The 16,511-nt window shown below is 38.9% G+C and overlaps 1 protein-coding gene and 1 long non-coding RNA gene across 2 annotated transcripts in view; one reads left to right on the forward strand and one right to left on the reverse strand.

Moving 5' to 3' along the window:
• Nucleotides 1-117: 117 nt before the first annotated feature.
• Nucleotides 118-16,511, reverse strand: part of LRRC1 (leucine rich repeat containing 1) — a 68,234-nt gene continuing 51,840 nt past the window's right edge. The window contains exons 9-14 of the mRNA XM_068678385.1: nt 15,285-15,403; nt 14,183-14,266; nt 5,794-5,909; nt 4,748-4,920; nt 3,225-3,361; nt 118-1,339 (exon numbers count right to left, since the gene is read on the reverse strand). Of these exons, the coding sequence (XP_068534486.1) occupies nt 1,181-1,339; nt 3,225-3,361; nt 4,748-4,920; nt 5,794-5,909; nt 14,183-14,266; nt 15,285-15,403 (788 nt within the window). The 3' untranslated portion in view covers nt 118-1,180. The remainder of the gene's footprint in view (nt 1,340-3,224; nt 3,362-4,747; nt 4,921-5,793; nt 5,910-14,182; nt 14,267-15,284; nt 15,404-16,511) is intronic.
• LOC137854656 (uncharacterized) lies at nt 4,156-13,519 on the forward strand. The gene is made up of 3 exons (XR_011095324.1): nt 4,156-4,216; nt 9,723-9,864; nt 13,386-13,519. It is a non-coding gene; the product is annotated as an uncharacterized lncRNA (long non-coding RNA).

Consider the following 16,511-nt stretch of genomic DNA (forward strand, 5'->3'; position numbering starts at 1 on the left):
CTTGAAATCAGCATTGGACCACTCTAAGTGCAACACAGTAACAATGATAGTAAATTCCAGTATTAATCCATACATACTTTAATTGCTGTTTTAATGATACAATAAATATACCGAAGCTTTTAAAGATTTTTTTATTATGGTTTTATATAAGTATATAAAACCACCAAAGCACTTTAAAGAATCATGCTTTCTTGCGTAATACATAAAACTAGTTTCATACTGTGCTTCTGAAAGTCTATCGTGCTGTTTTTCAAGTTATTTTACAGATGGCACGTTTAAAAACAACAATGGAAGCATGAATTTCTAGTGACTGCAATGCAACACTGCATCCAAAACAAGATGTTTCCTTACAACTAAGTTAAAGTGTGAGTGCATTATGTAATAAACAATAGCAGTTTGGTCATTTTAATCTTAATTCCGTACACAACAAAACTAACATTTGTGTTTCACGAACTAAAATCCCATGACATAAACGTAAATTCTGTTTTGTAAAAATCTCAACAAATTACTGTCTGAAAAGAAAAACGTATCTAAAACAGAAGACCAAGTTCAGATCTACTCACTTTCTTCAAGGATTTCTATATTTAAGACTAGTATGACATATAAGACACAATAAGGCACAATGGGTGGTACAAACAAATGAGTACAGTTGTCCATGAAACTTGTTCTCTTCCACAAATACTAAAATATGTACCGCTCAAGATAAATTTTCTCTTAAAAATGAAATACATCGTTTTGTTATGAAAGTCCTATACAAAATTTTAAAATTTACACCATCTGAGCTGCCAAAAAAATAAAAAAAATTGTATCTTTTCCACAAAACTAAATTTCTCACCAGCACATCCAGCCACTGGGAAAAAGATATCCCAGCACTCTGGAAATGAAGAGCATTATTTCCCCTGTGTTTAAGACAAAAATATTGTATTCTGCATACAGTAGTGTATTATACTTTAAAAAGCGTATTACTATTAAAATTACAATATTGATTTGGAAATTATTGGTTCACTGCCTGGATGAAATAAGGCACTTTCTTCCAGTGGGCAGCACTTTTCACATATATGGAGATGATGAATCAGGTTCTGGTTAAAAACAAAAAAGGGGTTCAGTGAGGTCCCAGGAGACGACAGGAACGTTTCAACAGCAGGGGAAGACACAGGAGGTAAAACCTGGAGATGAAATTCTACACAGAAGTGGTCACTCTGTCAATGGCATTATTGACCTCGTTTTTGTTTGAATCCAGTCCTTTAGCAGCATTCATATCATTCCGTAAATTCTCCACTGTCTTTTTCATGTTCTTTAATTCTCCAGGGTGTGGAGTGGCTCGCCTTAGAAGTGTTCTCTAAAAATAAACAGTGCAATAAGTGGTTTTGCCTTTGTCTCTTTGAAAAACAACATACACTTTCAAGGCTTTAGCATTTACATACCAAATATTAGCTATCGATTTAAAAAAAAAAAAATCCCCCCCTTTTCCTTTTCAAACTATTAAGCTTAATTTTTAAAGTTTTTATCATAGCTGCTTGTTTATGAAGACAGCGAAAGAGGTTTTAAGAACTGTCTAGGAGCAAATATTTTCTCCTCTTGACCTACAAATCTGAAAGCCACTCAAATGAAGTACAAGTTCCCGAAATTAAGACTTTCTTTAACATAGTCGGGATTTTTTTTTCTCAAAACCATCCAAGTGATTTAAGATTAAAAAAAAAAAAAAAAAAAAAAAGATTTAGCTGGTTTTGAAAGAATCCAAAGAATCCAACAAGATCTCTTTACAGTGTCAATTACACGTTTGCATGGAGATCTGTATGCTTTGCAGTCAGTTTGGTTCTCTTATCAACTGAAAACAAGTACCTTGAAAGCAAGAAGAGGGAACATTTTTCTTGCATCTTAGACAGACTATTTAACATCACTGTGCTGACACTTGCAAAGAAAACCAAAGTTACAAAAACTTCAGTTGGCATCCAGATTAGGGACCCACAGGACACCAGGAATAATTGCACAATATGCATCAGCATAATAGATATATAAATGCAATCACTTTTCTGTGGTATATATGTAAACTATGTACACTGGAACTGGTAAGCCACCTATAAATGGATGGATTGGTCAGTACTGGAAAAAAAAAAAAAGGAACATAACCTTCTTTTTCTCCAAAAAATATTCTTGCCTCAGGTCAGGCTGTAATACCATGACTGAAAGCAGTTATCAGTAACACCTGAGCCCTGGTAAGGGCATTCTCAGGTTGGCACAGTGGTTAACAAGCACCATTCTGAAATCCTTTATCAGTTAATCTAAAAACCATGCTTGTCAAAGACATTTCATTTCTAGTACTTTAGACTAAGCATCTTACTTGAAAACTTAAATATTAATTTCCCTGCCAAGAAAGAATCTTTATAGTCATTTTTTAAAGTAAGACCATGCTTGCAGCGTGCTACAATCCAGAGAGTGCTCTGAACTACCTCAGGCTGAGCTCTAACGAGGACCACCAGCAAGTTTTTAGAGCATTAGAAAAGCATGCTGAAAATTTGATTGAAGCAGTCTTAATCTTTACATAGATATTTAATTGTTAATAGAAGTTAGTAAAGTTAAAGACTGTTGCACTTTGATCTTCAGGACATGCAAAGCCCAACTTAATGGAGAGGTCTGATAAGTACAGTGACAGATGTTCCCACATCCTTTAAGTGGGAAACTAATGAGCAAAATCCTTGCTGTTCATGGACATTATGGTTATTTCAATGCAAATGGTGAAAAAAGGAAAAAGGGAGAAACACAAAGAAAGATAAGAAATAGAAACAAGAGAGACAAACAATGTAGCAGGGTAGCAAACTTGGTGGAGACACATGCCAGAGTGCTGGAATCCTACATTAGGCCCTATATACTTTCAGGCAGTAAAGCTTCACAGATGCAGAGGAAGATCCTATCTTGTTTCTGGAAAGCTGGAAAGAAAACATCCTGAGGAGACACAGGAAAGAAAACAAAACAAAGATCGCCCTGCATCAGAACTTAAAGTTAAATTCAAACAGAGAAAAAAAGAAAAAAAAAAAAGAAAAAAAACACACATTTTAAGTTTATATGAAAAGTTTCAGCAGTCAACATGAACAGTTTCCACTGTAAACATGTACAAAATGCATGCAGTCACAGCTGAAATTTAGAGCAAGACAGCTCACATACTTTCCACACTTTTGCATTAAAGCCACAGTGCCTGCAGGTAGCCAAAGACTTGGAAAACATACCATTTCATTATCCTCTTCATCTTTTTCATCTTCTAAGAAGCGAATTGCACTGACTCTGTTCACTGCCCGCTCATTCCACGTTTCATCTGACATTTCGTTTACCAAACTCTCCAACGCACCACATCGTGGCAGGTTATCTGTTAAAACAGCAAACGTAACTGAAGATTCACAGCAAGTCTAGAATGTCAGCATGTTAGAGAAGTTTCTGTATGAGAAGTTTCTGCACCTGGGCTGTTTCAGGCTTGTGGTGGTTTTACAGTGTTGATTACCTGCTTTAAGATACTTGCCCTGGTAAGTGTTTCTCTTTCAGATCTGGCCTGCCACTTGATGTTAGCCATTTAGCTAAATGACACTTCATATCACAGTATCATTAGTTTCATCAACCTTGTCCTTTTGCTGTTGCTACGCACATGTGTTGAACAATCTTAATTCCAATCTTCTATCCCTGAAGACATAAGATTCATTTGGGGAAGAGGAAATTTGATTTCCACTACTCAAGCCTTTAAAGTCTTTCTCTCCCCACTACTCTTTTTGCTAATTTTCTCTAAACCTAAAGGCATTAACTCATTTACTTCTTTTAATTCTTAATGTAACTTCTATTCTCTTAAAACCCATAAACTGGCACAAAACAGCCATTTCTACACTGCTACTATTTTAATGGTTTCTATTTGCTCCTGTCCCACAATACTGAAAGACTTGAAAGTATTGAAATTACTCTCACTTAAGTATTGATACCTATAATATAGATATCTACAGCTGAGCTTCTCTCCTCAGGCTCCCTTTGTACTCAGTGGAGTGTTCTGGGATAGGATGAATTACTCTCCAGTGATTACAGTAGGAGTTTAAATATTAGCTCAGATGAATCCCGTTCAATGTTCACACATTGCTATAAAAGCTTCGGAGGACAAATAACATCCAGAACTTAGTGGAACAGCAAACTGTGAAAGAGTTTACAGTTCCACCTGACCAAGAGGCAAGCTTCACCACAAAAGGTAAAAGTAACTTATAATTACAATTCTGTGCTTGCGAAAGAATATAATAAAGTTACTGTAAGGCAGGCCTGCTTGAAAGAAAATTCATTTGCTAAGAAGTACAATATCTCCTGCTTTTTACTAACTATTTAATTATTTTTCTGATAAAAAGACTAGTTGGAAAGCCATCAGTTTTCACCATATATATGTAATTTAAAATGCATAAACAATGTACACAAATATGGACACCACTACTTGACCACTGGCAAACGCTGGAATAATGATATGATTAAGCCATCTTCCTCCAGGTCCGTATTTTTATGTATTGTATGTGGTTGCATTTTATCTTCAGTAACATGTCTGGGAGCATTTTCAAGTTATGATTACAAAAGAAAAAAGTTTACAAGTGAAAATTCAGCCATAACTGTGTTCAACAGAGCTAATACATAGATAATAAGAAGTCTGTTTTACAAACCTTTCCAGAACAGAAAACACAGTAAACAAAGCAGTAGTATTTCTATACACGATCAAAAACTAACTCTAAGCATTTACCTTGGCAACCAGGCTCAGAAGGCATTTGAGGAAGTAATACACATGTTAAAATCTTTTCTCCCGTTTCAGGGTCTGTGTCGGTCTGAAACGTCAGCAAAGGTTGGGACTGGTTATCAGACAACCACAAAGCCTTCAGCTTTAAGGTAGTCAGCGAAAGGGGAAGATACGTCAGCCTAGTTCAAAAAAAAAAAAGTGAAAAAAGTCAGGGTAATCTCCAGGAGACTTAATCGATGGTCATGAAGTTGACTCATAACTACACAGTCCTGAGTTGGAAGAGGCAGGAGTGACATAATGCCTCACATTACAGACATTACAGTATTTTCCAGCTCAAACTATCCCATTCCTTTGGAAACAATCTGTAGCTTAACTTTATACTGTAATTCTCCGTAGCTGTGAATATCTGCTAAAATAATGCTGAGCTTTTTCTCCTGTGATAACTGCCCTGGGAAGGCAGACTGCTGCTCCTGCTCTGGAACCTTATGTATACAATTGCCAGAACAGAAACACTTATGAAATAATTATATTGCACAGACAAAATGCCATTTGCTTTTCCTCTACTTTCTTTAACTTCCTACTAAGCAACTGCACTAATTTGCTGTTTTAGGCTTCAATCCACTCCTCTTTGAACTTTGATTTGTAAAGTGTATCAACTAAGATTCATGAAAAGGTGCAAAGTTGCATTGTTTGTCACTTGCACTGCTATGCCTAAAATAGGACAATCAGTGAGGCTTGTCATCAGTTTCAGCTGAAGCTCTACAGAATTGCCTCCATTATCAGTTTTAATTCAGAAATGCACAAATCCAGAGTTTTATCTTAAATCCTACCTTTCCTTGGGGTCAAAGCAATCCAGAAAAGGTACACATAACAATATGCAATTTATGCTACTTTGGGCCAGAGGGGAAGATTGCTTTGACAGTTTCAACAGTAATGCTAACACAACAGTGATAATTGGGGTTTTGCTACTTCATTCTTAGACCTAATGTATTCTGTCATTATAAACAATTACGTAAAACCAGCAAAAGAACATAACAGTACAAAAATCCCACCTGTTTCCTGCAACATCCAGGACATGGAGTTCAGTGGCTTGTGAAATTTCAGAAGGAATTCGAGACAATCTGTTGTCACGTACAGAAAAGACATTAAGACTGCAGCATCCCCCGATCTATATTAGAGAAAAAATGGGAAGAAAAAAAAGAAAAAAAAGACTATTTTTATTGCAGTACTGTAACACAAACAAAGGCATGCAGTATGGGTCACATAAGATGTCATAGCACATTCAAGTTACAATGCCTGCAAGACACGTCACCCAAGGGTACAGATTGCAAACAAGTGTTAACTTAAAAGAAGCCCGACCTGAAGCTGGCATGTTGTAGCAGTTTCTTGAACAGCTTTATTTGTGAATAATGTGTATCTTTACAAATACATCAAATTTTACCTACTTTTTATAGCCTTCCAAGCCTGGAAGAAGTCAGTAACCACACAGATGTCACTTTGTAGACTACCCTCACAAAAAATACCAGCTTTAATGTTCCATATTTCTGAGCTCAGTATTTACATATTAATTCTTTCTTTCCTCACAGTAACTTTATATACAAATGAGTGCAATAGGGCTTTAGGCAATACAAAATGCTAAATAAACCAATCAACTCCTGACATTTATTGAGTCAGCAAAGAGTAATGAAGAGTTCACAGAAAGCAGGCTTTATGAGTAACATCTCTGACGCCCTGTTTTATTAGAAGCATCTAATTTCAAAATAATTCCCATCTGAACTGGCCAATTCAATCTAATATCCTCTGTCTCTACTAATTTACCCAAACCTAAGCAGCTCAATTCCCAAGATAGTTTTGGGGTGCAAAAGATGAGATTTCAGTTTTACCCTTGAAGTGTCTGTAATTTACGTCAAAGGTACGTATTTTTCAGAAAAAATAAACCCCCTAAATTCAATTTTAAAATATTGCCTTTTTGTTCCAGATGGCAATTACTACTTCTACAAACATAAAGATTATTAGTTTTAGCAACTTGAAAACTGCCTCAAGTAACTCTTTGTTCCTAGTCACAAAAGAAACTTACCTTTGTTTGCTTATCTTATATAGCTTCAAAAAGCTGTTGTTTATTTTCCAGTGACAAAACTCAGAATGGAAAAGTTTCTTCCCTTTTTTCAAATATTAGAAGAAAAATATTCAAAGCCTTTTGAAGCTTCCAAGTCAAGCAGACTTAGAACTGAACTAAAGACAGCAAACCTATTAGAAGACCTTAGCTCAAAAATTAGGGACTTCTACAGCTACTCACATGTAAGAAGCTTCTTCTGTTACAATACAGCCAATGCCTCATTTAGTCTAAGCATCCAAATCTGAGCTGAAATTACTTATGTGTTCTAGTTAACTGTCAGATCTGTCCCTGGAAAATCTGCAGCTTCGTCCAAAATCAAGTTTTAGGTTACAGGCAAATACCACAAAAGCTTTTCCCCTAGTCAAAGCAAAAATCATTTCAATTTAACCTATGCTATTTACCGAGGAAAAGGGCATTTTAAAAAGGATGCCACTGTGAGTTAGAAAATAAAACAATCAAATGGAGCAATTATACCCCACTCACCTTCCTTTATCATATAAATACATTGTAATGGAAGAAAGCAGGTATCAGCTGCTCATGGCTTCTGATTCACAAGCTATTTAGAGCACCAAGTTACAGCACAACATTCTGTTGACAAAACAAAATCTGGGTTGGTTTCTCTGCAATCACTGCCCTCTAAGATGCCACCATTTCACAAGAGTAGCAGCTTCTCAGAGCCCGTGTGTACACAGGAGCAGCAACCTTGTTAGCTATTTTAGCTTGTGAATCAAAGCCCTTGGAAACCAGCGCTCAAACCACAAGCAAACACTTTTTAGTACAAGAATTCCGCTTGTCACTTGAAAGCATGTAAAGATTCTTAAATAATTGCCTTGACACATTCGCAGGATACGGAGTGCCATACAGAGAAAACAGGATATAAACTGTCTCATTGGTTTATCTAACACAAGGAGTCGTGAAAAGCGAAAGATAAAGTTGTGTGGATGCTGATGAGCTGGCAAGTGATGCCCTAACTGTACACAGTGCTCGCTTTTCTATGAATGAAGTTTGCATTATTCAGTCTTGGAGCATGAAGACCCAAACAATTTAGGCGAACAAACAAAGTAAGCCATGCAACCCTGATGAAACTGCAATTTCTGTTACGTGTGACAATGGAAAAATGCAGCAGTGGAACCAGCCGGCCTGAGTCGTCATGCATTTAAAGCAGTTTAATGAGAGGTAACAGTAGAACCGTGGACTGAATAATACTTACAGGGTTATCAATTTACCTGACCCATAATTTTCCAAGCGGCTAACAATTAAGAAAATACAAAAGATGTTCAATTCATGTTTCTTTATCCATACTGGACAAGAGCATGCCAACAAATGGAGACAGAACATACATTATTCTACTCCTACACAGGGTTAGGATGCACAAGCTGCTGCTGTCTTCAGCTATTTTAAAGTTAATGTTTGGTTCATTCAGAGGTAGAGTTTTGTTTTTTTGGTGATTTTTTTTATTTGAAGAGGGCAGCTGAAGGGCATAACAGACAATACAGAAACCTTTGTATGAAACCTTTTCAAAACACAGGCAGCATCTAACAAGCAGTTAGCATCAGGCAAGGTATCACAGAGAAAAAAAGACAGGGTGACAGTAAAAAAAATAAAATCTTTGTCATTTCAAAAAAGATTGGACTCATTCAGCAGTACAGAAAGACGTCAGGTCCAACATTTGAAAAACCAAAGTGGTATCATTGAGGCACAACACACACACCAAATGGCAAGCTGAAAGAAAAACATCACCGTGACAACTCTGAAGTAGCACACTATAGGAACTTTGTTGGTTTGGCTTAGAGTCATCGACTGACAAAGAGCCAGGCACACTCTGCTCATGCTTTCCCTGGGTGTGATCACATGCTTACAGCAGACCTCGCCAAACCGTGACGTAGGCACCAAGTAGACGCTTTGTACCACAAGTCCACTTAACAGTTAAGCACATCGTTCATTTCGAGCACAAGACTTTGCTTAATGGACAAGCATGTGCTTAGGTCTGGGCACGTGAATAACTGCTCCAAAGCCTGGAGGTTTAATAGGTCCTCACATCCTTCTGAGGGGAACTGGACATCAGCAAAATGTCTCAAATGACTTGTGTTTGTCTAAGTCATAACACTTTAAATAAACATTTCATTCTAGCCACTTTATTCACTTGTCTCATCTCACCACCTGCAGAGAACAGCCAATTAAAACTCCAGATTAAAAACAACAAAAGAATGGTCAGACTGAATCTAAGGTAGAAAATGATGGTTAATATGAAGGTCTAATTTTGAGATCATTGATTCTAAAGTACTGTAAATTCTCAACAGAACTGCTTATTTGCATCTGGGGGGCTTTCTGAAGAGTATGAGTCTTCAGAGATTTCTTTTGGTTTCACACATAACTCTACCCTTGGAGAAGCTTTGTTGGTTATCTTGTTCTTCTATCTCACTCTGATATTCATCTTTCATCAGCTTCTTTGTTCTGGAGAAACAGTAAGACTTGGATATGCACAGAGAACAAATTGGCTGCTATAACTCCCCTCTACGTTCTGAGAACGACCGGCATCCATCACTTCAGATTCCCATTTTTTTGAAACCCACATACCCAGTGCCAGTTCATCTTAAACAATCCTCCAGAACCTAAATTCAGCACATCACTTCTCTGCTGATGTAGCTGATGGCTCCCTTTCTCTACTGCAGACAGGTTGCTGTTCCAACACCTGCATCAGTTGCACGTTTTTGATCATCTGTCTTTAGCTGCACTTTTGTGTCACGATAACCTTGTGGTTGCCATTTGTTTTTTCCTGCTGGTGACACCACTGCACCTGAATTGCAGCTTTCTGTAGATAAACCCATGAAGAGCTTACAGGTTCACCTCTGTCTTCCCTTTTAGGTCCCTCCCAAGAACTCCCTTTTGGTTCCTCTCGAGTCCAGCTGCGCAGTTACAGCCATTCATCATCACTGACCGAATCTCACTGATTGTTATGACACATCCTCATCTTGTTACTGCTCTAAAACCAAAGCACAGATTAAAGGTGGGAAACTTACAAGACCTTGAAGTTACTTTAGTTGAATAACACCTTTTGGTCTCAGCATCTGTTAACTGCTTAAATGCTATGACTCAATTCCACTGTCCTTTAACAGTTAGGCTCTTTCACACGGGTATAAAAATACAAAAGATACACCGTTGTGACAAATACCACAATTATGTTTTAGTATGTGACTAGTTGAGGCCCAGTGACATCTCTTATTTAACTTTCAGTACAGCTCTCAGCATCAAGACCTCTCACCAGGCTTTTAGAACTCAGATAAATGTACTGGAAATTTAAACACAGTTCCTGTTTTGCTGTAAAACCTTTTCCAGAGTATCACAACCAACATTTTGTTTGGATTCAGAGCAAATAATGTCAGAATTTTCCTTGGCCCCAGATAACATGGATTAATTCCCTAATTGCAAGCACAGAATATATTTAGACATGGAAGAAACTGCCCAATTCACTGTAAGGAGCAGTATCAGCTATTACTAACTCTAAATTGGCTAGGAGGATCTTCTACAAACACAGTTCGGTATCTCCTGCACCACCAGTGAATAAATAGTGCACGAGGAGCACAGCAACAGCTTCCCTGCCCTCTGCTTCAAGACAAGTTTTCCTGCATTTTTCCCTAATGCCTTTTTTCTCTCTGAGAAACACATGTACAGAAACGAGGGAAGAGATGTAGGAAGTTAAAAACAGAAACAACAGAACAGCCCCAACTTGCTAAAAAAAAAAAAAAAAAAAGAAATGTAAAAAGCACAGTTATTGCCAAAGAAACCCTGCAGTTTCACCTCCTGCAGTACTAATTCTCAGCCACAATATACCTCAGGGCCAGGAAGGACACATTACCAGATCTCTGCAAGTTGTAGAGACTCATTAATGAAAGCACACGAACTGGAAAACATTCCAAGGAGGTTATTTATGTAAGTGCCAAAATCAACACACCAGTTTCACCAGCGTTCCAGTGCCAGGGTGGGATTTCAATACAAAAGAGTCACCAGGCAGGTCTTTCAAGTAGAAGGGGAAAAACATTTGTAACTACGAACAGGTTTGGACATACTCGGTTCTTGCTGCAGTCTGTTTCACTACTCAGTTCACCGAGAGAGGGATCAAGCTGCAAGATGAGATACTGAAGATGAAAACTGTGACTCAAGCCTTTGTCAGGCGTTCAGCTGTTTCGCATTTTGCCTTATACACCAACACCACATCCAGAAGAACCTTTGAACCAGGAACTTTGAAGGGGTATCGCAAGCAAATTCCTCAATAACCCCAAGTCAAGAAATGTTACACCAAAAGGTGGAGACCGGTTTTACAAGTGTGCACAGAAGCAATCTGACAGTGTAATGGTTTGCCGGGCTGACCCCAAATCCAATCCAAATAAACTGGTAACAGTTAGAAAACAAACAAAAAGAAGCTAAAATGCAGAATTTATCTCACCAGACTATATTACAATATTACAGCAGGCACACAATTTCTGCCATTATACCTAGAAACGTTCCCTTTGCTACAGGAATCATTCTGGATGGACCAATAAAGGTACCAGTGTGTAGACATGATATCAGTCTCATGCGTTCTTCTCTATAACATAAAGCTCCACTTTTTCTACATGCATTTTACCAGACCCTGCATCTTTGTCCCTGTCCAGGATAAATCAGTAAAATCACGTCGCACACCCATTTTTATAAGGATGAAGACCACAGCTGCACAGCTGCACAGCAGTTCTGTAAAGCACAGGAAGGAAGAGAGAAAGGAGCCAGGAAAACAGGGGAAGATACCAAGCAAGATTATCTGTTATGCACACTCCACTCCACTTCTGTGAAGGGGGAACCAGCATACAGCTACTAATACTGATGGACATGTAAAGGTCTGAGACCCCAATCTTCACCACACCATCTCAGGAGACATCTTGAACAACACACAGCAGGCTACTGGCTGGCTTGAAGGATTAATTAGTCAGTTTGAGATGAAAATAAATGGAAAGGACAGTATGCTCTCTCACTATCAAGCAGAATGTTCCAAGAAACAGAAAATGGTGATGTATTTTCAGTTTAGGTGCTCTATTGATGCATTTTTAGGTTTTTTTTCCAAGTCAGTAATTGCAAGAAGGAAAGTAGAAACAAAACATGTCACCAGAACACCACATTGTTCCTCCCTGCCACCCAAAGGGAAAAAGATCATTTGCCTCTACCACTGCATCAGCTGTTGATGTATGTTACCATTACTAGCTCAGAATTCAAACCCACTGATCTAGAGGGTGGATACAACCCTCCAGTTTGAGAACTTCCTTCCTTTAAAAAAAAGCAAAACATAACTTAATGAAACATTCAGTTACATGCGATTTCAAAGTGTTCGTTCAAATGAGAAAGCCATTTAGGTGTGGAGACCTTTCCAGAAAAACAAACAAACAAAAGAACACAACAATCTATTTCAAAGAAGTAGATGCCAAGGAGCTGTTTCCTCTGTTTCTCTGCCAAGCTTGCTGTGAATCACCCCCTCCCATCTCTATTTCATGGGCTTTCTACAATTTCTCAGCTCATCTCATTCCAGGTACCACCTTTCGTTTCCTCATCAGCCACCTCCCTCGAACACGAACTTGTCCCATAGTTAATGCCACTCCTTCTGCAAGTGCCCCCTCCCCTTTCTCTCCAATCCCAGAAGTCCTACGTCCAGCAATGTTTTCCACACACATTCTTGTTCTTCACTTCACCCTTCCATATCCCCACCCCTTCACCAATTCAGCAATGCCTTCTACCTCTGCCATCCACTTCTGATTCCAAGTCCCCTTTTTCTGGTTCAGCATCAATACCTTCTTTTTCCTGTACCAAGCCCTCAGTTCTGTCACCCCTCCCAAACAGATGTATCCCATATTTATCCTGTTTGACTTATGTCTGAATCTGAAGCACATCAGCAAAACCTTCCATGCTGTAACAGCCCAATTCTGTTTACAGCTACACTAGACAAAAAATTGTACAAGTCTCAGGTACAGATTGCTTAGGCCACTCACGAAATATATTAAGGTCTTTGTAAAGACACAGAAAGCTTTCTGCTGAATGAGCACAAAGATCAAACTGTCATTAGATCCCAACCCAGGAACAGTTTTCCCAAGATCCCGTCGCTTGGTAGCATTTATGCAATCCGTCTGGGTACGCCCTCGGTAATTTTCTCTTTAGAGCTAGTAGCACCTCTGCGGAGGAGACACTGTCCTGACAGGGAAGCTGTAGTACTCACACCTTTCTCCTCCTACCCTCACCCCCACTCAACCACACATTTACAAACCAAACAAGAAAACAGTAAGGGCTATCTTGTAGCCCCTTCTCTGTAACCAACCCAAGGAAGCTCACAGCTTGGTCATTGGAGAACTAGGACAAAAATAACAGAGAAACAGTGGTGCGAATGGAACTAACTCTCAATCACATGCTCCAACCTATCACAGTTACGCTGCTTTCTCTTTTAAATATCAATCCTCTCTCTTTCCAGAACTGAATGTTGAACTAAGCTCATAAGACCATTATTGTTTTCAGTTTCACATCAGAAATTCTAGCCTCGTTTCACTCCATATACTGTTATGATGGACAAGAAGCACTTCAGGGAGCACTTTCAGGATTTCTTTACTGTGAGTGACTGAGATCCAAAGATGTGGAGTTTCCCCCCTCGCAGATCTTCAAGGTCCTGAGCAACCTGCTCTTGGTTTCTGTGCTTGAGCCAGGAGGCTGGACCAGATGACCTCCCGAGGTCCCCTCCAACCTCACCAGTTCTGTGTTTCTGTGAAGAAGTCCTAGTGATCATAGCAGTAAGATGTCAGGTATCAGTGATGTGGGTCACTTTAGGTCCTCACATTTAAAAGTAAAGCTAGCCTGAGATCTCCAAACCCAAGAAAACTGTCCAAAAAAATGTTTTCCAGAATTAGAAAACTTCCCTTCACTCCTGCTCACATGAGTGAGGCTAGGAAGGCTCCTGGCAGTACTTTTATACTGCTACTAAACATATCTACGTTAAAGTGTATTCACTCAAACAGAACTTTCAGTCCTCAAATAGTGCTGGACCTGACATCCACGTTGGGAATTACTAGTTACAAGTTGATTAGATCTGGGCCTTTTTGATAAAGTGCAAATACATTTTGTACTTCCAAGCCACCAGATCACCACAGCTACTGTTCAGATTTACACGGTTCAGAGCTAATGGACAAGTTTCTAGTTGTGATCTTTCTGGGAAGAATATCCAGTGGTTCAAAGCTGCCTGTTACTTCTTGTAGGCATGTGAAATCAGAGTTTTTTGTTTGTATAATCACATCTATTAAAGTTAATTGCACAAGACTTACCTCTTTGGGCAAAGATGTTAATTTGTTTCTATCGGCATTCAAATTATTCAGCTTCTTTAGTTTCCCGATGCTCTTCGGCAATGTCTATGCCAACAAAAACAAAGTAATAAGCAAATTAATTTTGTAAATTCACGAAGTCAGAACAAAAATTTATCTCACTTTAAAAACGAATTAAGAGACTGACTGATTTTCAAAACTGGCACGTAGTTATCCCCAGTTATTAACATGCCTTCCAAAGTTGTTCCAAGGTCTTATCTCGCAGAGGAAACATTCAAGAATTTCAGTTTCTAACTCATGAGTGAATTTGTGTTATCTCTGCAGTAAGATGACAGATGCACAACAGCTGTTAACAGAAGCATGTATGCAGGATGTCCGTATTATCTAACTTGAGTGTCACTAAATAGCTAATTGAAAGGCAAACCTCTCAGTTAGGTGCCATGAACCGACCTCTGGAGAAGTCTCTTTCCAACAGGCTTAAGCTCCTAATTTCACCAAGCACCAACATAACTTGAGAAATGCCCAAAGTCAGATTCTTATAAACACTTCTACTTTCAATTTCAAATGTCAGCATCACGTGAAGGCAATTTTAAAGCAATGGAAGGAAACACCTAGTGGAAAGGAGTCTCAGATTTCATTTTAATTGACCACATGTCATATTGGTCATATTTATCTGACTGGAGTAGAACAGCAGAGCAAGAAACAGTGCAACAGTAGCTCTGCAGCACTTGGGGTTTCTGTTCAGTTCCAACAAGTCTGATCAAGGTAATGTACGGCAAAAATTGGCAAAAACACAGTGCAGCACAAACTCCACATTAAAAACACAACAAAGTAAATGATATCTGCACTCCAGGTGCTCCAATTCCCTTAGTGATCATGAAAGATTCAAGAGTGAATGTGTAATTGCTTAGACCTTTGGGGAGAGAATTTTTACTACACAACTCTATCTTCAGCATTCATTTAACAGGTTAGAAATAAGATGCATCTAAAGGAAGCTTGCTACTTAGCAAGAAGTGATGGTGATTCACTTACAAGCTCAGTGAATCAACACTTCGCAGCAGGTCTTACTACTGCCAGCAATTTGAGCAGTCACGACCACACTTACCTGCAGCTGGTTCTCTGTTAGAACTAGTTCTGTAAGGCTTTCACAGTCTCCAATTGAATCTGTTAGTTGAATGAGTTTGTTCTGGTCAACCTTCAAAATGGATAGTTTCCTCAATTTTCCTGGACAGAAAGAACACCACGTTTGTTTGGCTTAGTGACCTCAGATACCCTGCTTTAATTATAGAAAAAGCATTCTGCCGTAAACCTTTCAGAAATTCTCTAACCCAATGAAATATTTTTTTTTCATGTAATAAAAATTCAAGCAGTGCTTCACTTGGCACTTGTAATATTTTTGTAAGTTTGTTTATCTTGAATATGAATTCAATGATGTAATAGTCATCTTTCAGCATATTAAGTTGTATTAAAATTACAATCTGAATGGTACTCCATCTAAAGGCAAGGACTAAAAGTTAAGTGTATTCCCAAAGGCCTATAAACAGAGGAAAAAATATTTTTCCCCTCAATTATTCCATGTTTACTAATAAAGGAGTTCTTAGAAGATCACCTACGTCTACTCAGCCACAATAAGAAAGGCTTGCACTAGAGTGACTGCCCAAACCCAAACAGGATCACGTCTTTGTCCTAATATACAAGCCAGTCAGTCGAACACAAAACCCAAGTTTATTTTTTAGAACAGAGACCAAACTTCTTTGAAGGTCTTCTCTCCAGGAAGGCCAAAATACTATTTCAGAGCAGAAAGCTCCTTTATGCCAGCATGATCTTTCATGGGCTGTGCAAGGCAGAGCTGACCCAGGCAGAGCCCAGGGCACAGAATTCAGGAGACACGAGCTGCTGACACCTCCCTGCTCATCCCCACTGTCCACAATAGCTCCAACAGGCCAGCACATCAAACTTGCTGCTGATGCTAAATCATGAAGACATGGCTGATGTACGGAAAGGCAGACACGTAAAAAGAAAACCCGGAGTCCAGCAAGGTGATGCACGGAGCTCTGCACCTGGACAGAATAACCTGTACAGGCTGGGAAGTGACTGGCTATACAGGAGCCTTGCTGGAAATGACCTGAGGACTACAGTGGACACCAGGCTGCATATGGCTTAGCAGTGAGATGGCACCAGAAATGAAATAAAAAGTACATGGGCTACATTAGGGGGTAATTTCAGCCAGCAGATCAACAGAAGTTACTGTATTTCATCTCCTGGGCACTGGTGAGCCCACACCTGTAAAAGCAGGCTCAGTTTCACATCCCAGTGTGGAGAAGGGGATGGG

This window comes from Anas acuta, chromosome 3 (assembly GCF_963932015.1).
Source record: "Anas acuta chromosome 3, bAnaAcu1.1, whole genome shotgun sequence".
Classification (NCBI taxonomy): Eukaryota; Metazoa; Chordata; class Aves; order Anseriformes; family Anatidae; genus Anas; species Anas acuta.